Consider the following 24,013-nt stretch of genomic DNA (forward strand, 5'->3'; position numbering starts at 1 on the left):
TAAGCAAATCCATTTCAATCTCCACTGTTTTTATTTGCCAAACATGTCCTAAATACTAATTCTAAATGCAGCTCAATGCAGTTTATTATGTTTCCACGTATTTATACCATATATGTTATTCGTGTATGTGTACACACACACACACACACACACATGCGCACGCATGCACGCGCACATATGGTTTGTTGCCAATAAACCTGTGATAGAATCTGGCACTTATCAATGGCATTGCCTTGGGCAAGTCACTTAACCTCTCTGAGTTTCTCCCTTTCAAAACAAGAAAAATGCCAGTTAGCTTGTACCACTTTTGAGAGGATTAGAAATATTGAATATGATATGCATAGCACAATGCCTGGCATATCCTAGAAATTAATGCATGGTAAGCATCATGAATTTTATGGTAGTATATATGACCTATCATTTTGGGCCAAAAGGAAGTTTTTAAAAGCAATTTGGTCAAAGCCAAACACTGTATGTTTAAATAATGATGGTTGGGCAACAATGCTATGTCTTTAAGCATTTCTTTCCATTTTTCAAAATCTGCTCTTTCTTATTCACAATTATTTCTACTATTTAATATTTTAATGGGAAGAGTTGGATAAACCTAAATGTGCAGCATTGGGATTCTTTTCATAGTGATCACTTAAAGTTTGTTTTGCTTTTTTTTTTACCTTATATCAAGAAATAATATATAACCAATACATAATTATATGAAAACATCAATCTTTAAAATAGCATAAATAACATCAACAATCCTTCCCTATGTGTATATAAAATATTCACAGATATATATGTGGTGTGTGTTTCTAAAAGTAATATATGTGTGTTTGGGTATATAATAAATATTGCAACAAAAACAATATCATGTAGTACATACTGGTTTGAAGGTGCTCTCCTCACTATACTCCAATTTACACACCACAATCTATTTCAGCATCCCACTAAATTTTGGGCATTTAATTTTTTCCTGCTAGTCCCTATTTGAAATAATGAGCTTATCTGTAGTGAAAAGCTGTAAATATGCTGCCTAGATTCCCCTTTGGAAATGAAGGACTTAGTTCCCCAGCTGCTAGGAGTGCTGCTGGTAGACAGCCTTCAGCTGTCAGCCCTTGTCTTAGTCTGGGCCGCTATAGCTAAATACCTTAGACTGGGTAATTTATAAACAACAGAATTTATTGCTTATAGTTCTGGAGGCTGGGAATTCCAAGATCAAGACATCAGCAGATTCATTGTCTGGTGAGGGCCCACTCCTGTTAAATGGCATCTTCGGTGTGTCCTTACATGGTGGGAGGGCAAGGAAGCTTTATGGAGCCGCTTTTATAAGGGCACTGATCCTGTTTCTGAAGGCAGAGCCCCCATGACCTAATCACACCCCCAAACCCCCACCTTCTAATACCATCACCTTGAGTGTTAGGTTTCAACATACACATTTTGGAGGGACAAAAACATTCAGACCATAGCAGCCCCCTTATGGAAATTCCCGTGGCTAAAGAGAATCATCTTGCTAAAGTTTGTTGCCTTCCTGGAGTATCCCACATCCAGTGCATGACTTGACATGGGGTTATAAAGATCCAGTCCCCTTTCTTCATTTCCTAGCACTTCTGAAGGGTCATTCCAGCTTAAGAACTCCCTGAACGGTCAGCTGAGGCCCTTACTAAGACTGTGTCAGAGCTCAACTTCTCCCTCTGCCCCTACACGTTGACCCCAAGAACACTCCTAAATAGACATACTGCATGCTCACCTCAATCTCAGGGTATGCTTCCCAGTCACCCAAACTATGATATTATCTTTAAGTAAGTAAACCCTAGGCATTTCGGACTGATTTCTAGAATGCTCTTATTCTAAAACTCTCCAGAGTGTAGGTCAAAACTTTTCCATAATAGTGTGCATATTTTTTCCCCATTGCTCCTTTATCAAGTACTTGGGAATTAAGGTAAAGAATATTTGGAAGAATTAAAGTGGGGTAGACTTCCTGCATATCTCTCAGGGGTCAAACACACCTGTTTGTGGCCACTGACTTTCATAAAACCATCTCATCTTTGGCCTTGGGCACACTCTGTCGTCTGAACACCTCTCAACAGAAGGTGCCCTCCTCACTACACTCCAAGACTTCCCTTTCAATCCAACTAAAAAATTTGAATCTATTAAGAAAATACGTATTTTTGGAAGCTCTTAGAAAACAATTACAGTGAAATATGTTTCTCTCTCTCTCTTTTTAAATTTATACCATCAATTGGAAAGGGGCTTTGAGACACTACACTACCATTGCCCTTTTGATTCCCTCTCAAATTTGAAAGCTTTATTTATGATGCAAAAATAGCCATCATGATTAACTGGTTTTTTCAAGTGTCTATCATTTTTCACCAAGGATAACTGCTATGATTAGCAAGAAGAACCTCCATACAAATCTATTTAATCATCTAAAATTCATATTTGTTTTAAGGATGACTGTTACTTTGATTGATAACGTAAAATACTACTATGATTTCAGCGCAAAGTGTGAAGAAAAGTAATATAGAGGTTGGCATAACCATCAAAGGGAATTTCTTAAAGAATATAGAACAAATTCAACTACAGAGTAGAGATTTATTATTTACTAAGATCTTAGAACATGCTTTTTAAATTCTGATAACGAAAATATGACACAGAGTTTGCTATCCTAGTTTTACAGTTGAAAAAACTGTAATAGAATAGATCCTAAAATTTGTGTAGGTTGTCAGTAACATACAGGGCAAGGTTTTAGATGCCTGACTTTAAACAAAGCTCATGCTATTTCTACAAATACAAGAAAACCAGAAAAAAATATTCACATAGTCTTAAAGCTTCTCTATATTTCAGGAGGGGGTGAAGTAACTGAATTATATTAACAGTGTTCTTTACCATGATACCCAATTCTTGTCATGAATAAAAGGTGATGTTCAGAGATGTCATCAAATAATTGACAAAAAAAAGGATAAGAAAAAAGGAATGAAATAAGGTCGTGACCAAACCTTCCCTTTTTATCAGTGATCAAAATCCTTGCTTTTACATGTTTATAAAATCCATTCTATTTCTCTGGATGTGTAATGAAAGAAAATGAATATGTATGTTCATTTCTAATCCATTTGAAATAACAAAAGAGATGGCATTCTGAGTCCACATTCTCTTTCCAGATTTTAAGTTTTATAATTACTTACGTAACACTATCAACGAATAGGACAATAGAATACAAAGAAAAAGTGAATCCTTTTTAGAAGACAGTTTGAATACAAACTGCTATATATTATGTACTACTCTTTAAAGCTCTCATGCAGATTTTAATAATTAATCAATATTCTAAATATAAATTACTATATGTAATGCAGTAATCTATTTTTATAAATAAAATGATTTCGTAGAATGCTGTGTTAAATTCTTTCCCTCAGACAGTTGCTCTAGAGAAGGAATGGCTGCTTGGACCCTGGTAGGTACATCATGGTGAGAGGCACAAATGTTATCCTGGTAACAACTTCACAAATTATAGACATAGTGCTAAGAGAAAAGATTTCTAAAAGATTAATTTGGTAAAAGCATATGTAGAGAAATCAAGTGACTCAGAGGGACATACACATCCAACTAAGATAATGTTCTCTCAGCTGTGCTCCTCAAGATGCTCTACACAAATGGTTTCCATGGAGAAATGACTGAGAAGTACTGAGCTAACAATACTAACATTCCTAGAAGACTTTTCAGTGACCTTAATATGGAGATGTACATCATAGATTGCTAGGATAGGCAAAGTCTATGCATGTTTTTCAGCTTATTTGACCTTTTCATGAGGATCATGTATGAACACCTGATGAACCTGGTTTTCTGTAGGACAATTTGGGAAATGTTGAGATCTTTTATCAACTAGAAATGATAGTATATTTCCTAGTCAAAATATTTTTTAACCACTTTATTGATTTTTTAACCACTTTATTGACATAAAAAGCTATACACATTTAATGAACACAGCTTGATGAGTTTCAAGATAATTACAGTTATGTGCTGCATAAGGACATTTTGATCAATGGACCACTATCATGTGCACAGTCTGTATACATGTAGGACAGTGGTCCTATAAGAATTATAATATTTTTCTGTAACTTTTCTATGTTTAGATATGATTAGATACACAAATACTTGCCATTGTGTTCCAATTACCTAAAGTATTCAGTACAGTCACATGCTGTACTGGTTTATAGCCTAGGAGCAATAGGCTATACCATATAACCTAGATGTATAGTAGGATGTACCATCTAGGTTTGTGTAAGTACACTGTATGATGTTTGCACAACAAGATCAATCAGCTAACCATGCATTTCTCCGAATGTATATCTGTTGTTGAGCAATGCATGACTGTATACCCCTGTGAACTCATGTCCAGAATCTATGCCATAAACCTATGCATCACCTCCAAAATTTTTCTCTTACCTTCCTTATTTACTATTATTTTTGCATGTACGATAATAACAGTTAAAAAAAGATTTACTCTCTTAGCAAAGTTTTAAATATATAACATTGTTAACTACAAGCCCTAGGCTGTACAGATTTGTAGGACTTATTCATCTCATATGACTGAAACCTAGTTAGTATTTTTTTTTTTTTTTTTGAGATGGAGTCTTGCTCTGTCGCCCAGGCTGGAGTGCAGTAGCCTCCCGAGTAGCTGGGACCACAGGCACCCACCACCACGCCTGGCTAATTTTTTGTATTTTTAGTAGAGATGTGGTTTCACCGTGTTAGCCAGGATGGTCTCGATCTTCTGACCTCGTGATCCGCCCACCTCATCCTCCCAAAGTGCTGGGATTACAGGCGTGAGCCACCGCGCCTGGCCCCTAGTTGTTAGTATCTTAATACTCATTATTTTCCATTTTAATGGCACAAAACAGCTGAGATTATGAGAGACAAGAGTGGTTATTCTTATTAGAACAACCATAGAAGGAGGGCAATATCTACAAGTTTGGGCCATGGGGTGGTGCTGCCATGAATAGACTACGAATGGCCATGTAAATATTGGGGTTTGTGACAAAAGATAGGAAAGCCTATCTCAAGAAGGAAAAAAAAGTGTTACAAGAAAGGCAACATTGGCAAGGAAGAAAAACTTGATCTTTAAAACATGTTATTCTAAACAGACTATATTACTTGTTTTCTTGTTTGATTATCATTGCTAGAACTGGTAATGTTTTTACTGCTCAGTGTATACTTTCTCTTGAACTCAGTGGGTTTATTTGGGTCTTAATAATTCAGAATATAAAAACTGATGACCTAATACCACGTATATTGATGCTAACGGACATGTTTAGAATTTGTCAGACTATGTAAGCTATTATGAAAGTGACTGCTTTCTCTTTCTCCAACATAAAAATATTCAGAGGCAGAAAGATAGACATGAATAATAGAGTTTTTTCTCCATTTTATATCCTTGATTTCTGAAACAAATTTAAACAGAACTAAGAAGATAGGAAAACAATCACATCATATTTAGCTAAGTTAAAACTGCTTATGTCCAAAGAAGAAAAATATGCATTATTAAGAGTATCTTGGCTAGCATAGCCAGCTGCCTATCCGATATCCTTTCTTTCCTTCTTAGCTAAAAAAATCCAAATTCTGTTCAGACTAGCAAGGTTTTATAACTAAGTCACCAATTTTCACATTTTGAATTATGAAGAAAGAAACACACCTATTCAGTTAAAACACTCAATCCTCCCAAGATCCTTAGAAGTTAGGAATGGTCACGTGACACATTTCTGGTTAGTGCACTGTCAAGTAGAAACTCTTCTGTGTGGGGCTGCCAGAAAAGCATTGGTTTTCCTTACAAACAGGAGCTGACACAGCTGGAATATGCTTTTACTTTCCCCATTTTCCCTTCTTCCATTTTAAAGTACAGACATAGTGCCTGGAGGCAGAGTAGCCATGTTGAGACCACAGGAAAAAAAGTCTTGCTGGGCACGGTGGCTCACGCCTGTAATCCCACCACTTTGGGAGGCTGAGGCAGGCAGATCATGAGGTCAGGAGATCGAGACCATCCTGGCCAACATGGTGAAACCCCGTCTCTACTAAAAATACAAAAATTAGCTGGGCGTGGTGGTGCGTTCCCGTAATCCCAGCTACTCAGGAGGCTGACGCAGGAGAATCCCTTGAACCAGGGAGTCAGAGGTTGCAGTGAGTCGAGATCGCGCCACTGCACTCCAGCCTGGCGACAGAGACTCCATCTCAAAACAAAAACAAAAACAACAAAACAAAACAAAAAGAAAGTCTCATGTTGGAGATGACTGGGGTTGGAGGAAAAAGTTGGGACATATGGTTTTGGAGGTGCTGCACTGACTCTGGAACACATAATTCTGGAAGTCTTGCTCTATGAGAAAAAGAAACTATCTGGATAAGCCACTGTAGTGAGAATGCTGTCACGCTTAGCTAAACGCAATCTTAACAGAGTAAACTGGAAAAAAAAATCCTTTAATTTCTAAAATTCTTAGAGTGTCTAAAATTATGATTGTTTTTGCATCGATGCAGTAAATTTAATTCTTAGGAGACTTTCATTCATCATTGACCAAAACAAGACATGAATCATATTGCATTTAACAGTTAAGATAAACATATATATGAATATAGCTCTATAAAATGTTGTCATATTCCAAATACTAAGTAAAACTAGTAATCTGTGAAGATAAAGTAAATCAACAATATTTATAAAGCACCTAGTATATCTTTAGCGGCTATGTCAAATAGAATATTACACCTTCCTTTACAGGAAATTTAAATTTATTTCGAGGACCAGAAAATAACAATCTAAAAAGTCAAATGACAACATACATTTTAAAAGAAAAGTTCAAGACAACAGAAGCAGCTTTACAAGAAAATATATAGTTAAAGGACAAAATGATTTTGGACTGAATCATCGATGAAAAAGACCAATACATATTGGCAGCCGGGCACGGTGGCTCACGCCTGTAATCCCCGCACTTTGGGAGGCCAAGGCAGGTGGATCATGAGGTCAGGTATTCGAGACCAGCCTGGCCACCATAGTGAAATCCCATCTCTACTAAAAATAAAAAAAATTAGCCGGGTGTGGTGGTGAGTGCCTGTAATCCCAGCTACTCAGGAGGCTGAAGCAGGAGAATCGCTTGAACCTAGGTGGCGGAGGTTGCAGTGAGCCGAGATCGTGCCACTGCACTCCAGCCCGGGCAACAGTGCGAGACTCCATCTCAAAAAAACAAAACAAAAACAAATACAAAACAAAACAAAAACGACCAGTACATACTGGAATTAACAAAACAACCTTTACAGAAAAGGCAGGAATAAATCTCAAAGGCTTCAAGCTGTGACACACCAGTCAACTATATAATCATTATATTAATCAACTTTAAGGAGTGTGAAGAAACCTTAAGTCATTGGTATGGTTAATATTTGGATTTGGTCAGAACTCACACCTTGAATGTTTGCATGGTCCTCACCTACAAAGTTTCCTAATGTTAAAATAAAATATATCCTCATTTTTATTTATATATTATTTTTGTTTTATATTTTATTCTTTTTTAGAAATGGAGTTTTGCTCCATTGCCCAGGTTGGAGTCCAGTGGCGCTATCCTAGCTCACTGCAGCCTCGAACTCCTGGGCCCAAGAGATCATGTCGCCTCAGCCTCCTGAGTAGCTAAGGCTACAAGCCCACACCATCACAGCCAGCTAATTTTTTATTTAATTTTTTTGTAGAGATGAAGTCTCACTCTGTTGCCCAGGTTGCTCTTGAACTTCTGGCCTCAAGGGATCCTCCATCCTGGCACTGATATTACAAGTGTGAGCCATTGTGTCTGGACCCATCCTCATTTTAATTTAGAAAACAATTTTACTGTAAAATCTCATTATATATAGCTTCTTGCCTGCTTGCATTCTTTCCAACTACTGATCTTTGCCCCCAGTAAATGTCCTCTTCTAGTGCCTAACATCTATTACATAACTTAAAAAAATCAAACTTGAGTAAGTGTGGTAAAGTGGCAGGCTAATTTTTATGTAGAATTTCTCAGAGGGGACTTTTGATTCTATCTGTGGAAGCATTTCATTACTTTCGTATAATATAACATGACAGAAAGCTTAGCCTCAATGAAGTTGCTACAGGTTATTTTCCCTCTCACTACAATCTACTTCTTTCACATTTAGGGAAAAAATATGGGATTAAGAGTAAATTACTCTCTCCTCTCCACTTTCTTAAGTATAGAATCAACTCAATTTATCTATATGCTTTTGGCAAAAATCGTCTTCATGGATGTAATTTTTTTTAATTTCTAGTTTGAGTGTTTAAAAATAATTCTGGAGTTGAACATAGATTAACTTGATATGGGGGAGGGGTTACATTGGTCATTACAGTTTATTTTGCTTCCATAATTGGAGAAGATGACAGTTAAATCAAAGCATTTCTGTTCTTGAAATAAATAATACAGTATATATTCTTTTCTTGAATAAATCATAGGAGATATATAATTCTTAAATATTATGTCACTTGTTTACACAGAATATAAAATATAAAGGTAAGGGAACTGAAAGCATTTGTGAATTACTAAAATTGTATTCAAAGTTATTTTTATAAATCGAATAAGAAATTGACTCAAATCATTTTAGAAACCGTGGCATTATTTTTAATGAATTCTTTAAAAATCATAAAAGCACAATCAAATCCTGTTGCTTTCTTTTTTTCAAAAACAATGCAGCCATTACTACCTTGGAAATTACTGATCAATTCATTTATGAAATTTAAAAACATTAAAACATATGCAAAAATCAATTTTCACTCCCAAGTTATTGAATAAAAATCAACAAGATCCCTGGAAAGATAAACATGGCTTAATTTTCATCTATATGAAAAAGGCAGGCACATATTTAGAATAAGAAATCACAACTGATCAGTTGATTCATTCATTCTAATACATATATGATCGAAACCACCGTAACACTTTTTTCTTTTGTGGCCATGACTGCCCTATCTTTTATGTTTTCCTTATAGAGGATACACTCTAAAATTAGGGCCTATCCCTTCTTAATTTTTGTTCCCTAAGAGCAGATAACACTGATGCCTTTCACCAGCAAGTGTTCAATAAATAACAGATGAATGTAAACTCAGTCTTGTATCAAAAGCTCTTAAAAGACAGTCAATATATTTCTAAAGAATCTTTATGACACTGTAACTCGAGGTATCAAAAGTAGGCATTTGAAGGAGGAAAGAAAATACTAGTAGTATTTAATTACAGACTATTAAAATATCTACTTAATGTATACGTTAATTTTATATAATATGTATCACTTTAACATAAGTAACCATATACATAAAAGTGTGGATACATGTACAGAAACACTTTTACTAATAGTGATGTGTGATCATTGCCTCATCTTATTCACACTTATTCAGTATCATACACAAGGAAATCAAATTTAAATCCAAATTATTACTCTAGTGTCTCTTTCTATTCTCCTTTCTTAATAGTCTTGAACCTGACTCTAGAGTGCTTTGTAACGTGGGTTTCAAAGACAATTTGTTGAATGAAGGAATGAAAAAAACAACCATATACCTAACATTAACATTAGTTAACATTACCCTAACATTAAAGGTAATAATAAGAAAAATTTACATCATAACACACTGTAACTTCAATTACAGACTTTAAGGACCAAAAGTTATGGTGAAATGGAAAGCCTAAAAGGCAGGTACTAAACTTTAGGGAACAATAACATTATATAACTTTCAGAAAATTAAAAAAAAACCTTATTACATTGCTTTCCTGTAAGAAAGTTAGAGAAGACCCAGATTCTACGTATTTCTATGAAAACAATAAAAATCACTCCATATAAAGGAACCCTAACTAGATCCAAGAAAGGAAATTTGTAAATAGAATTCTCTAATTATTTATTTATTTGAGATGGAGTTTTGCTCTTGTTGCCCAGGCTGGAGTGCAATGGTGTGATCTCGGCTCACTGCAACATCTGCCTCCCGGGTTCAAGCGATTCTCCTGCCTCAGCCTCAGGAGTAGCTGGGGTTACAGGCATGCGCCACCACGCCCGGCTAATTTTGTATTTTTAGTAGAGACGGGGTTTCTCCATGTTGGTCAGGCTGGTCTCAAACTCCCGACCTCAGGTGATACACCTGCCTTGGCCTCCCAAAGTGCTGGGATTACAGGCGTGAGCTACCATGCCCGGCCGAGAATTCTCTATTTAAACACAATGGCAAACATAAACTTCCTTATCAGAATCCCACTGGTATTTTATGGAAAACACAGTACAGTGACTTCCATCAGAATTCATGTAAATATCCTGGATCAGTTTTGCTTGATAAGATTTTGACAGAAAAGTTTACAGTGAATTGAATTAAAATATAATAAGATAGACATTTCCATTCATAGACTTTGAAATGTGTAGTTTAGTATAGTTTATAAGTTTATATAGTTTCTTTAAGAAAAAAGCATATGGTATCATTTTCCATAAAAAGGTAATTAGGAGACTTAGAAAATATGATTTTGTGTGTGTGTGTGTGTGTGTGTGTGTGTTTGCAACTCTATGACCTTTTTATTTAAGGGGCGGTTTATTTTTGTTATGACCAGAGAATATAAAATAAGTCACATTACTGACACTGACATATCTTTACATCCTTCGTTGAAGATAATAGCGGATTTGATCTCATTAGGTAAAGAAAGAAAATTATATAAATATGGATCAGTCATCCAGATGGTCACAAGCTGTCTTCCAGAGACATGTACATTTGTTGGAAGATAATTAAAGCACAAAATTTGTAAATATCTTCAGCCAAACAGATTACAACATTAATTTCTTAATTAATTTCTTAATTGGTATTTCTTAAACGAGTTTGTGCAGAAATGAAATGATGAGATGAGAAGGGCTGGATTGTTGATCGATGAAAGAGAAAAACAGAATAATCAATCTCCTCACCCTAAGATAACTGTCACCCAACCTCGTGAAATCCATTTGATGCCCATGGAAATAAACCATGTTTACTTTGTTTTGTTATAATTTGGATGGAGAAATGAGATGTGTAAGAAGTTGAGGGGGGTGGCTGAGGAAATAGAAAAGAAGTAAGAAACATTATCTATTCCCAAGAGGTCTGGGGGTCTGGGTTTATGTTAGGACAATTACATTTACTAAGTGACGTTAGATCAATTAACTAAATTGTCTATAACTTCTCTCATTTGTTGAATAAGGGAAACTATCGTAATACCCACTTTCTGCTGGGTTTGTGACAACAGAATAAAACCAAGAAACATTCTGTTTTGTATTGCTTTTAGTTTAAATAGCCAATGCCACTTTACCCACACATTGTCCCATCAATTCTTCCAGGGCTATACTACACAAGTTGTTTAGTAATCAGATTTTGACTGAATCTATTCAACAAAAGTTATAATCAGAATTATTCTGTAGCTAATTCAAATGCTTTTTGTGTATAGACAGAGTTTTAAAAAATCATAATTTTTAAGTACTTTGACCTTAACAACAACAACAAAAATTAAACTCATTCAAGTAATTATGTCCCATTTAAATATACACTATACCCACTAAAACTGCTCATTCAATTTTTAGATAATGAAATCTCCCAGGTAACAGTGCAATGTGTGGTTAAAAATGAATCTTGAACAATGCTATTATCATCTTGTCCAGATTGGCCAATTTGTCTCAACCCCAATCTGGAAAGGTCTTATTGGAGGATAAAATGCCTTTGCCAATTCAATTCTTTATTCAATACAAGTGCAGTGGTTGAGATTTTGTGGTGAATTATCCTGAACACCTGGCCAAACGGAATTGAAAAAAAGACTACAATTAACTCAGCACAGGCAATCAGACACCAGTATTATGAAAAATAATATCATATGGCCATCTAAATTCTATTTGTTGATAGCAACACTAGTCTCCACTGCTGGGAACCTCTCTTCATATTTCCCCCTCCACCTTTCTCCCTCCTGTCTCCCATCATCCCTCTTCCATTTCCTCCTTTCCTCACTCCTCTTTTGTCCTCTTTAATATTCCTTTCTTGTCTTTTTTTCTTTCCTTGCTACCTTTCTTTTGTCTTTTCTCTCTCCTTCCCCTTTTTCCTGCTTTCCTTCCTCTCTTCCTTCCTTTTTTTCCCTTTCCTCCTCCTTCCTTCCCTTTCTTTCCTCCCTTCTTTGTTCTCTCCTTCCTTTCCTTAAGGGTCAGATTTAATAATCACTCTCAAAGCAAAACCCAGGACATATTTTTCCCTTCATTTGATAGATTATGTCAAAAAAGAAAACTGCTAATTCTTGTCAAATATTATTGTTTCAGAGCAATTTTACTTATGTTTATGTGATGAAACAGAAAAAGCATTTTTTAATCAGATTTCTCCGACACTAAGCTATAAAGTACAAATCATCCACTGCTACTGATTCACAATTCTAGAAATTAAACTTTGAACTTCATGTGTGTTTTACTTCTAAAGGCTTAATTTGCATATTTCACATCTCTATTCTTCTAAAAGATAATGGTATGTTTTCTACTGTCTAAAATGAAGCAGATTTGCTTAATTTTTTTAAATGGTTGTATTCTTAAAACTTAAAAAAATTAAAGTTGTAATTGTAGCTTCCATTTTTTTCACTGAATATAATTCACTTAGTAAAAATTATTTTTATTTCAAAATGGAAGCAGCTCACCATTTTCTAAAATAATACTTTAATCAAGCAATACATACTAAAGGGGACCATAAGCTTTTCACCAAACATACGTTTTCTGAGTTCAAAGTCTAAAGCTAGTAAAAGGCTAGCTTACTTGAATGTCATGTCCTTATACCCCTTCTGTGACAAATATTTCAATTACTGCACATCTAAGGTTTGGTCTGAATCTCATAACTAACTTTGCCTTGAGTCATAAAATGTCTCATTGCATTATCTTATCTAACTTCTGATGCTTTGGAATTATAATCCTCACATTCCAATCTTTGTTGAATATGAAGTTTCCTTATCACATTGCATTCACATTATCCATCAAGCTATCCACATTTATTGAGAACCAATTACTGTACGTGTCATGGTCAAACAAATTTATATTTCAGGTATTGGTATATGAATGGTCTTTATTTCAGGTCTACACGTTGTGAAGTTGAGTAGATGAACCTGTTGCTTTAGATCAGCTGTATCCAATCTTTTGGCTTCCCTGGGCCACACTGGAAGAAGAATTGTCCTGGGCCACACATAAAATACACAAACACTAATGATAGCTGATGACCAAAAAAAAGTCACAAAAAGTATCTCATGTTTTAAGAAAGTTTACAAATTTGTGTTGGGCCACATTCAAAGCCATCCTGGGCGGCATGTGGCTCACAGGCCATGAGTTAAACAAGCTTGCTTTAGATCATAATAATTACCTCCTACAAATCTCCTTTATTTGCTCTATCCTCCAACTTATTCTACATGTTCTTGACTGAGTTCAGTGGACAATTATTGTTTAGTGGTTGGTCAGAATCATCTCCTTCTTCTATTGTCAATAGACCCCAGTTTCTATTCAGGAGAATTGCCTTTCCCTAATTTTGAGACTTTGGGAGGAGAGGGATTTAAATCAAAGTTTTCTGCTCCCTTCTAGCTCATGTATTAACATGTGACCCAAGCAAGGTGAACTGGACTCTCTTTTAAGACTTTAAAATTTGAACAGAGTTACACACAGGATGGAGAAAAGAGAGTATCACAAACAGACTGGAATACTTCTTGCTAGCCACATGCCCAGAAAGGCATGCTCAGATTCTTTTTCCTTTTGTAAGTTTTGTTCCAATGCCTTTGTGCTAATTACAGCACATTTACTTTCTGCCTGATTTAATCAGAGAATGATTTCTGTTGCTTGCATCCAGAGAGCTCTAATTGATAGGCAACTAAACTATATTTGATGATTTTATTTTCCTGTTTACAATCCTTTCAGAGTTGCCACTGCCTGTAGGCCATCATCAAAATTCCTCAGTCTGGCAACAAAGGATTCCCATTATTTAGCCCCAGTCCTCTCTATTCAACCTCATCAATTTCTTCCTCATCATATACCCTTAACTTCAGCCATATGGAATCACAATTCCTATGATATACTCTGTTTTTTTCCACCTCAGTGAAAAGCACAGTCTGTTTCCTCTGCCTGGATTGCCCTTCTCGTTTTATCTAGCTAGGTAATTCCAACTCATTCTTTAATGCTTGGCTTAAGTTTTTCCTTCTTCAGGAATATCTCACTAGCATCCATTCTCTCTCCTGGCTTAGTTTTCCCTGAAGAAAGCCCCAACAGCATCACCCACACAGTATCAGAGAAGTTGAAAACTATGAGGTTTAAGGGAGAGGACTCTGGAACCAAACTGCTTGAGTTCACATCTCATCATTGTCTTTCTTCCTCGATCTCAGGCAGGTTATCATCCTTACTGTGCCTCTCTATCTACCTCACAGTAATGTTGTAAGCATTAAAGAATTCACGTGAAGTACTTAGATCAATGACTGGCATATCATTAGTGCTAAGTATGTGTTAGCTATTATCCTAAAATTTATCTCTATCATAGTGTTATTATTTTCTTCCTTCAACCTCTTTTACCTGCACATTCTATGTTGTACAACTTTATGTTTCCCAGGTACTTAGTGGCAAGCTCAATAGAAGTTGGTTAAAATAATAAAAATGGAGAGGTGTTAGCAAAGTTTTTTTCAGTTTATAACGCCCTTTTGGAATTTTGCCTAATTTTTCACACATCAAACATTAAAGTTGGGATTGCTTTATTTAAAACTTTACATAAAATTGATATTGATTTCCTGAAATTATAATAAAATCCTCCCCATACTTACTTCTCCTTCTTATTTCCCCTCTCACACACATTTGTTTAATGATTATTTAGGGCCATTTTGCCGACAATTTGGTGATTGAGGCTATAAAAGCCAAGAACTGACAATGTCTTTAAGAATTATTTTTTAATATAAGAGGAAGAGGCAGGCAAAGCATCCCCCTATTCAGCAAGCAAGAGAAGGGAGATTAGATTTTTTTATAAATATGTAATATATGTACATTACATATCAATATATGCTATATATAATATTTTAAAAATATTTTTATATATACTATATATAATTTATAAATCCTGTATTTTTGTGTCTCAGAAATGGCTTTTGATTTTTCCCCCTAAATTTTTTTTTTTCTGAGATGGAGTCTCACTCTGTCACTCAGTCTGGAGTGCAATGGCGCGATCTCAGCTCAATGGAACCTCTGGTCCAGGATTCAAGTGATTCTCCTGCCTCAGCCTCCCTAGTAGCTGGGATTATAGGCATGTGCCACCACACCAGCTAATTTTTTTATTTTCAGTAGAGATGGGGTTTGGCCATGTTGACCAGGCTGGTCTCAAACTCCTGACCTCAAGTGATCCCCCTGCCTCAGCCTCCCAAAGCGCTGGGAGTGCAGGCGTGAAACATTGCACCTGGCCCTCTACGTTAGTTTTTGACCTATATTTAAAGACGATCTCTGTGAGGGGGCATCACATCAGTAGTCCTTTCTGAAAAGGACACATTTATTTAGAGAACTCTGGAGACTACTGAGCACATCAATGGCTTCCCTAAATGCTGGACTCACAAACCCGTCACAAGGAAGTGTGGACTTTCTCTCCCAATCTATTATCTGGTAACTTCTGCAGGAAGCTATGTCAATGGTAGACTAGGCTACAGAAGCGGAAACAAGCTCTCATTTCCATATAATATTATGATGTGATATACAGTTTGCATAATACAAATGCCATCATTGGTTAGATTTCTAGAGTTCGTGGTGGAACCAAATATAATTACTAACATTTGTTCAATACTAGCAGTAAGCAGTAAGCAAGGCAAAGTGGGAAGCATTTTTCATGTACCAACCAACTTAATCCTGATGACAAACTGCAAGGCAGATAGTACAACTATCCACATTTTATAGCTAGATAAACTTGGGCTCAGGTAGGCAGAATAACTTACTCAAGGTCACACAGCTTGGGAGCCAAGCTTTGAACCTAGACAATGTAACTTCAAAACCTGGGCTTTAAACATTATAAAATATTGTTTCCTTTGGTAAATAAAAGTCCTGGGAGTATTACATAACTCAATATGGTATTGTGAAAGAACGTACCTCTTGTTTCTGTATGTATCAGTACATAGCAACTATAAAATGCTCAGCATAGTGTCTGACATAGACTACATCTACATCTACATACAAATCACTAAATAGTAACTGCAGTTACAGTTATTACCGCAGCAATAGTATGTATTGCTTGCAGTACATATATTACTTGCTACATATACTGTCTGCAGGCAGTATACTGCAGGCAGTATATGCAGCAAGTAATAACACAAGCTTACGAATCAAATGGACTTGGATTTGAATCCTTGTTCTGCTACTTACTGGGAATTTGACATCTATGAGCCTCAGTTACTTTTTCTGAAAAATATGGCTATAATTACTTTTTATAAAGCAGAAGTAAAACAAATTTTCAGGTACATATATGTAGTATTTACATATATTTATATACATCCATATCCATAACTATATTGTGAATGTGAATGTGTACTCTGTATGCTCTGTACTCAGAATAGGAAACGAAGATCCAGAGATGGCTTGACCACAATCATCATTTGCAAATGGCACTGAATTCAGGTCTTCTGTATTCAAGCTCAAGGCCTTTAAATGCAGGTTGTTTACTATCAAATTACTTTTATTCCTATGGAATTGGTGAAGTTTATTTTACAAAGAAATTCCCCTTACTCTGTCTGCCTCACTTCTTGTTTTTTCAAAAGGTAGTACTTTAATACCTAAATACCTTCAGCACAACTTTGTATTTCTTTAGAAAGGCTTGAAAGCTGTTACAAGTGAAAAAACTTTAATGTATAACAATTCCAACATTATTTTTCTTAACCATTCACAAATATAAAAGATATATAGTATATTTGATCTAGCTAGGTAAACCATATTTACATCAATGTATTCTAATGTTTCTAGTTGATGTCATAATTTTACCAAATGGATTACACTGAGGCTGAAAAATGCACTATTTGTATTAAAAACATGTTCATTTGAACATGGCATTGCATAAATGCCAACTTTAAGATCTAGGGTAATTTTAAATATCTTATGTTTTGTTACTTTTCTCTTTTTAAGTTATAGCTCTCTTTCAATTATCCTTATCATTGGAGAAGGCAAATTGGCACAGACAACTTAGAAGAGTGGATAATAATCAATTCCCAGACTATTATATTTGATTCTGCAATATGTTGGGCTGCGTAGTGCCAAAACAAACAGTTTAAATGTAAATAGCTCAGTTGAGTGACTTATTTGGTATAAAATAGATTTTTAAAATACCAGGTTGTTTAGTAAATTTAACTGAGACAACTATTCTTGTAAGGTTTCTGCTTTTTTTTTTTGTATATTTCCTTTTTAATGTATGGCTACTTTTGTTATTTGCATTAATTTATATCCTTGATTATACTTAGGCTGAATAGTGAGAGTAATGTGTTTGCTGAGAGAGAAACAGTTGCCTAAGAACTGGTGGGAAATGGTCTAGGAGAGTAAAGTGATTGGTGGAAAATCTTCATTTTAAAGAAAAACTTCTGCCAACTTTTATCATTTTTTCTCATACCTTCTGCTTGATGATCATCTCGTTGATATCCTCAAGGTCACCCACCATCACCCTCTGTGATTTTATAACTCGATCAAGCAGAGAAAGCCAGTCAGTAAGTTCTGTCCAAGCCCGGTTGAAATCTGCCAGAGCAGGTACCTCCAACGTCAAGGAAGATGGCATTTCTAGTTTGGAGATGGCAGTTTCCTTAGTAACCACAGGTTGTGTCACCAGAGTAACAGTCTGAGTAGGAGCTAAAATATTTTGGGTTTTTGCAAAAAGGAAAAAAGAAGAAAAAGAAAAATTAGAAACACAAGCTAAAGAGCCAATTTCAATAACAATAAGTCAAATTTAATTGAAGAGTAACAATTTGAGCCAAACTCTTACTCATGACATTATATATCTTTTTCTAACAATGTGGATACTTTGTTTAGCAATACATGGTAGAAAATGAAAAGATTCAACCTTTTCATTAATATACATTTAACAATTTTTTAAAAAACGATTTTGCTCATTCTCATGCCTGGACAAGTAATTTAAGTTAAATAAGCCTTCTCAGTAACAATCATATACATTGTGGAAGTGGTAAAGAAAAGAAAAGTTTTCAGACCTTGCCAGGGAAATAAATTTTACTTATTTTTTTTTATTCAAGAAAAAAAAAAAGGCAAAACAAGATGGGATAAGATCTTCTTTCTGATTTAAAATTCCCTTGAATAGGAAGTAAATTAATTTGAAGCTGGACCCTAGGGAAATCAAAGCCAATGAAACGTTCTTGTCTTAGCTCTGTATTTTATACTGGGAGCAGTTTATCATATTTTTTTCTTTTTATTTCAGATTGTTAGTAAACTGGCCAGCAGTGAAGAAAAACCAAGATACAACATTTTCTTAAAAATGCGAGTTAGTAGTTTTTCTATTTAGACATGAAATACTGTTTCAAAGTCATTAAATAAATCTTAATATGAATAGTGTTGGACACTGTAGAGTAAGTCAGCCTATGGTAATGGTTAAGATGCATAGTACTAGAATTAAAATGCCTGGTAGACAATCCTGTTCTCTGCCCTAGGAACTCTGGGACCTTGGTAAAGCCACATAACCTCTCTAAGTTTCAGTTCTAACATTTGTTCAATACTAGCAATAAGCAGTAAGCAAGGCAAAGTGGGAAGCATTTTTCATGTATTTACCTTAAAAGAGGAATAATAACAGGGTAAATGTCATAAGGGCAGTTGTGTAGATTCAATGAGTAGTACAAGCAATACACGTATGACAATGCCAGAAAGAGCAGCATAATCATCATCATCACAATAATATTATTACAGCGCCTGACACTATAGTAGGTGATCAATAGTGTTAGGTATTACTGTTTTTATAAACGCCTGGCTAGTAAGAAACACAGTGATGAACAACTGTAGTGAGAAACTGGAGATAAGGCCCCAAAATGTGAAATACTTGGGGAGTAGTCAGTCAAAAGTCCGTGTGTGGCCCTATATTGATTGAAGAGGGCTGAACTTGCTGGTGTGAATTGATACTAAATACCAACACACAGCTGGGTTATCAGAGGTGAGTGGTGAGGGGAAGGAATGCCTAATCAAGTTTATAGACAACAGACTCAAGAGCATAATATAACCAGAAGATTGGTGGCAAAATTATTGGACTATGTAGTTTGGAATGAAAGGTTTCAAGGAAAGCTGCAAAAGACATCTCAACAGGAGACTCACACTGGACAACCAGTGAACCATTCTAAGAATATTAAAAAAAATGAGACATTGAATTTTCATTCTGAGGTAGCCAATCATTAATTTTTATGGCTATGTAACTGTGTTTTTAAGGTTGTCTCCTCATTAGAGAAGATGAGTAGAATGGAAGAATGTTTCTTGTCTCTCAAGCTTCTCAGGGACACCAAGAGTTTTCTATGAATGAAGGAACTAATTTTGATCAATGCAGACAGAAAAAATAGTGTTTTAATTGTCAGAGAGAATAAAAAAATTTGTGTCACGAAATAATGATTGAAAGGCAGTAACACTGAGGCAATAAAGAAAAAGTTTTGTTTCTCAAAGCTATCTGACTACTCTGAGGCTCTTTCTAGAAAGAATTAAATGTAATGTAAAGAAGGAATAGCATTTTTGTGTCACAGTCCAGGAGAAGAAATCATGGAAGCAAAAAGATCTAGAAATCTTAAAAGGCATTCCAGGAAAGGAGCTAAATATCCAGAGAAGATGCATGTGTGAGGATGAAAAGATAGCTAAATTAAAATATCACTGTAGGAACTAACTGCAGAACACCAGGCTGACTGGCAAATGTGGATGGAGTGTTCCTAAAATAGATACACAACGTATACTGAGGCAATATACAGCAATTTAGGAGGATTTCAAGCTTATGGGAAGTGTCAGAAAATGCTTTTTTAAAAAGTGACTTATTGAAAATTTGACCCTCAAATAAGAGCAGAGACAAGAGATTTTTTTTTTTCTCCAGACTTACTTCTGACCATGAAAGAAGTACCTAATGAGGTGGAAATGATCATGTCCCACTAAATTTCAATAAAGTGAAGGATGAGGAAGTAGAGAATTATCAGACTTCAACAAGCAGACCACTGTTTCCTGAAAAGCACGTTTGGAAAAAGACAGAAAGGAAGAAGGAAAGAAGAAAGTCAGGGAGGGAGGGAGGGAGGGAGGAAGGAGGAAGGGAGGGAGGTAGGGAATCTATTGAAAAGCAAGGCAAGACAAGGCAGGAAGGCAGGAAGGAAGGAAGTCAGGAAGCCAGGCAGTAAGGGAGGGAAGGAGGAAGGAATCTATTGAAAGTCTATTGAAAAGCAAGGCCAGGGCCTGAGACTCAAAAAGAGAGAATGGTTCATGATGACTAAATATGCCATTGGGATGATAAATTAGCTGAAGCATATTCAGAGGATGATGGAGAGGTCTAGCAATGCGGCCATCCCTGCGCCAGTCATGGGCAGATAATCTCATCTATAGACCCGTCAGGCCAGTATTTCTGGTCTTCTCTTCTCCAGCATGCACCACCTGAAGAACATCTATCTGTACACTGCTGGGAAAGGGAGGGGAAACCTTATCAGACTTTCTCACTGCTCTATCTCTTGCATCTTGCACATGTCCTGGAGTATAGGAGGTGCTCAATTGATTCCCTTTGAATCTAAAGAAAAGTCAATGTGCAGTAAGCTCTTTAGTGAACTTAGAGGTCTTCTACATACAAGGAGTACTGAAATTTAACAACCACCCATTAGAATGGAAGAATGGAGGCTAGAACACAAAACATGCCTAGGTTTTTACTAGTTAGGTGATTTTAGCTATTTTCACAAGAAGATAATGGAGGAAGACCCACTGCTTGGAGCAGACAATGAAAGATCAAATATTAAAGAGAGAAAATACAGCCAGTCAATTTATTTGCCCCCAACCCCACACACATACATTTTTTTTTCCTATTGAAGGGAGAAAAGCAGGAAATAGCTCTGAATCAGAAAGCAGGGTGTAGAATATTTAGGCTTTCTAGGACCAGATTGTTGTATTTGAATCCTTGCTCTATAATTTTTTTTTTTTTTAGCTGTGTAACTATAGTCAGATGACTTAACCTCTCTGAATCTCCATTTACTCCTCTGTAAAGTGGCGATTATAATAGTACTTCCTTCATAGACAATTGGCCTTACTATTTCCTAAATAGACAAATCTTGGAAAAGTAACGTTCACTGACATTGGAGGCATCTTGAGGTAAGGAATTATACTATGCCTGCTACACTGAACATCTTGACCCTCAAAAGTTTTCACCTGTGTAACTATGAAAACAGTACCAATCTAATGGAATTGTGTTACGGATTTTATGACATGATACATGTAAGTCACCTCCTAGGATTGTTCTGACTGTAAGTACACTATGTGGATTTTTTTCTTCCTCTTTTTCCTGCATTTCTCACACAATGGTTATTGGCTCCTCATGTTCTTCATTCGTATGGGATTTTATGCTCTGTACTCTGAACTAGATTTGACCCTCCAGCCTTACCTCTCTCCATTCTTTCCAGGCTCCTCCACACCCATGTCTATTGTGCATTCTCTCATGAGCACAGGCCATTTCAAACCTGTGTCCTTTCATACGCTTTCTATACTTCTTGAAAACTTTTTCTCTCCTGTTTCCAGACAAAAATCTCATTTTCTCTTTAAATGTCAACTCTAGATTTCTGTGTTTTGGGGAGGACCAGAATAAGAAGTGTGTAACTAAAATATCTCCATGAGGAACAGAATTACACCTTTCTTGTGGGTCCTAAACACTTTTTAGTCTTTAACGTTTTCTTACTTAAATCTAGTTATCACTAGGAAGGACAAAATCTTGCACCACTATTAGGTTTTGGAGGATTTTGAAAGTGTCTAGAGGATAGCTGATAGCAGTTGAGAGTTGGATTCTAAAGTCAGAAACTATGGGTCTCCAGGAATATACTTTAGAACATAAAGAAGCAAGAGGCTAATCTTCATCGACCTCTCACACATTAGAGCCATTTCTGTTCAGAAAAACATTACTTAAAATATTTTATGTTTTCTAAAAAGACTTGCCTCTGGATTCAGGCATGTATATATTTTTTTCATTTTTTAATCAAAGTGTTTCAAAGGAGAGTTTTGAGGTCCTGAAATTTTTTTTTTTTTTTTTTTTTTTGAGACAGAGTGTTGCTCTGTTGCCAGGCTGGAGTGCAGTGGCGTGATCTCAGCTCACTGCAACCTCTGCCTCGCGGGTTCAAGCGATTCCCCTGCCTCAGCCTCCTGAGTATCTGGGACTACAGGCATTTGCCACCATGCCCAACTAATTTTTTGTACTTTAGTAGAGACGGGGTTTCACCATGTTGGCCAGGATGGTCTCGATCTCCTGACCTCGTGATCTGCCTGCCTCGGCCTCCCAAAGTGCTGGGATTACAGGCATGAGCCACCATGCCCGGCCTATTTATCTTATTTTATTGTATATATCACACTGATTCTTACTGCACTTTCAGATGCCTTTACCTTTATCTAACACATATGCGGTTCTTTCTTTTCCGCCATGTCATAGTACTAGAAATATATGCAAATCACCTTTTTCAGTGAAGTGTAGGCTGGTCAGATTTGTTAGTGGTTTTGCACAGTCTGAGCAACCTGTTCACAGTTCTAAGGGTCAGGCAGGGTCGTATTGTTGTGCCAAGGATATTTCCTGTTAAGTCAATATTTTAAAAGACTGAAAGAGGATTTGTTTTGCTAAGAGTGCCTGAATCCATAATCTAGAACGGGTAAAGAGTTAGGATATATAAATTATTACATAGAATTTTCAATGATGTTCTGGGCTGGGTCTCCTGTTGTCATCCCTAAGGAGCATGGGAAATGGCTTCCCCTCCAGCTGGCGGAAATCCTTTCCTGTGTACCCTATTTAATCTTAACCCCAAGTCTGTTCATGCCTGGGCATTCACCCCTTTTCTTATGCCCCTATCTTGGGTTACAAGAAGCTGGCTCTGGTATTAGCTGGTTCAGATCTCAGCCTCTCTAACCACCTCAGAGACTAAGGGTATTCTTCTCAAGTCCATTGGAGGAATTGTCTTTTCCTGCCTAGGGTCCTTACTGAAAATAGTCTTTCTGATGTTATGCTATTAAAGGTTCCTCCAGTAACAGATTTGGGTGGGTTTTGTTTGTTTGTTTTTTGCTCAATCACCTTATGCCAGAACCAGATGTATTACAATATACAAAATTAAACTGTATATCTAGGTAGACAGATAGATACACACATTTTGTATGTGTGTGTGTGTGTGTGTGTGTGTGTGTCTGTGTAAAGAGAGACAGACAGAGACAGAGCAAGAGAGAGAGAGGGCATCTGAATAGTCTGAGGACATACTATGTAGCATAATACCTTTCTCATGCATTCATTAGAAAATTAAAATGACTCTACTAAAATTGTGGTTTTCCCTCCATAGTCAAGCAGACAGAAAATCAAGCTCAAAATAGCTGAAATGAATTGAGTTTGGCACACCAGAATGGTAGCATGAATAACAGTAGGTGTAATATACTATTGCAAACCACAGCTTTGCTCTGAGTATTTTGTTAATTAAAAGGTGTTGGCTTTAGGAAGGAACTCTTATTTTTTTCAAGTGTTTGAAGAACATTTCTCTAGTCTGAAAATTTAATTGGTTTCAGGGGTACATGATTAGTCAGACTAACAGCTTTACTTAGAGCTTTAAAGGAGCTACTAAATCTTTTAAAACACACACACAATGTGCTTGGCATATTTCCTTTGAAGTATTCACACATGGTTTTCCTGTAATTCACAGGTCTCCTTTGGTTGATAAGAAAGCAAGAAGCACATACTCTATTTCTAGCTTTGTTGAATGAATGTGGGTAACTTTTTTTGTTTGCTTTACTTTTATATTTGAAAAATCACTCAACTTACAAAATAAGTTATTGGGCTCACATTAAC

The 24,013-nt window shown here is 36.1% G+C and overlaps 1 protein-coding gene across 1 annotated transcript in view; it reads right to left on the reverse strand.

Annotated features, from left to right (window-relative positions):
- DMD (dystrophin) overlaps positions 1-24,013 on the reverse strand; it is a 2,218,635-nt gene that overhangs the window by 640,382 nt on the left and 1,554,240 nt on the right. Inside the window, exon 51 of the mRNA XM_063601607.1 lies at positions 17,609-17,841. Coding sequence (XP_063457677.1) covers positions 17,609-17,841 — 233 coding nt within the window. The remainder of the gene's footprint in view (positions 1-17,608; positions 17,842-24,013) is intronic.

Source organism: Pan paniscus, chromosome X (assembly GCF_029289425.2).
Source record: "Pan paniscus chromosome X, NHGRI_mPanPan1-v2.0_pri, whole genome shotgun sequence".
Classification (NCBI taxonomy): Eukaryota; Metazoa; Chordata; class Mammalia; order Primates; family Hominidae; genus Pan; species Pan paniscus.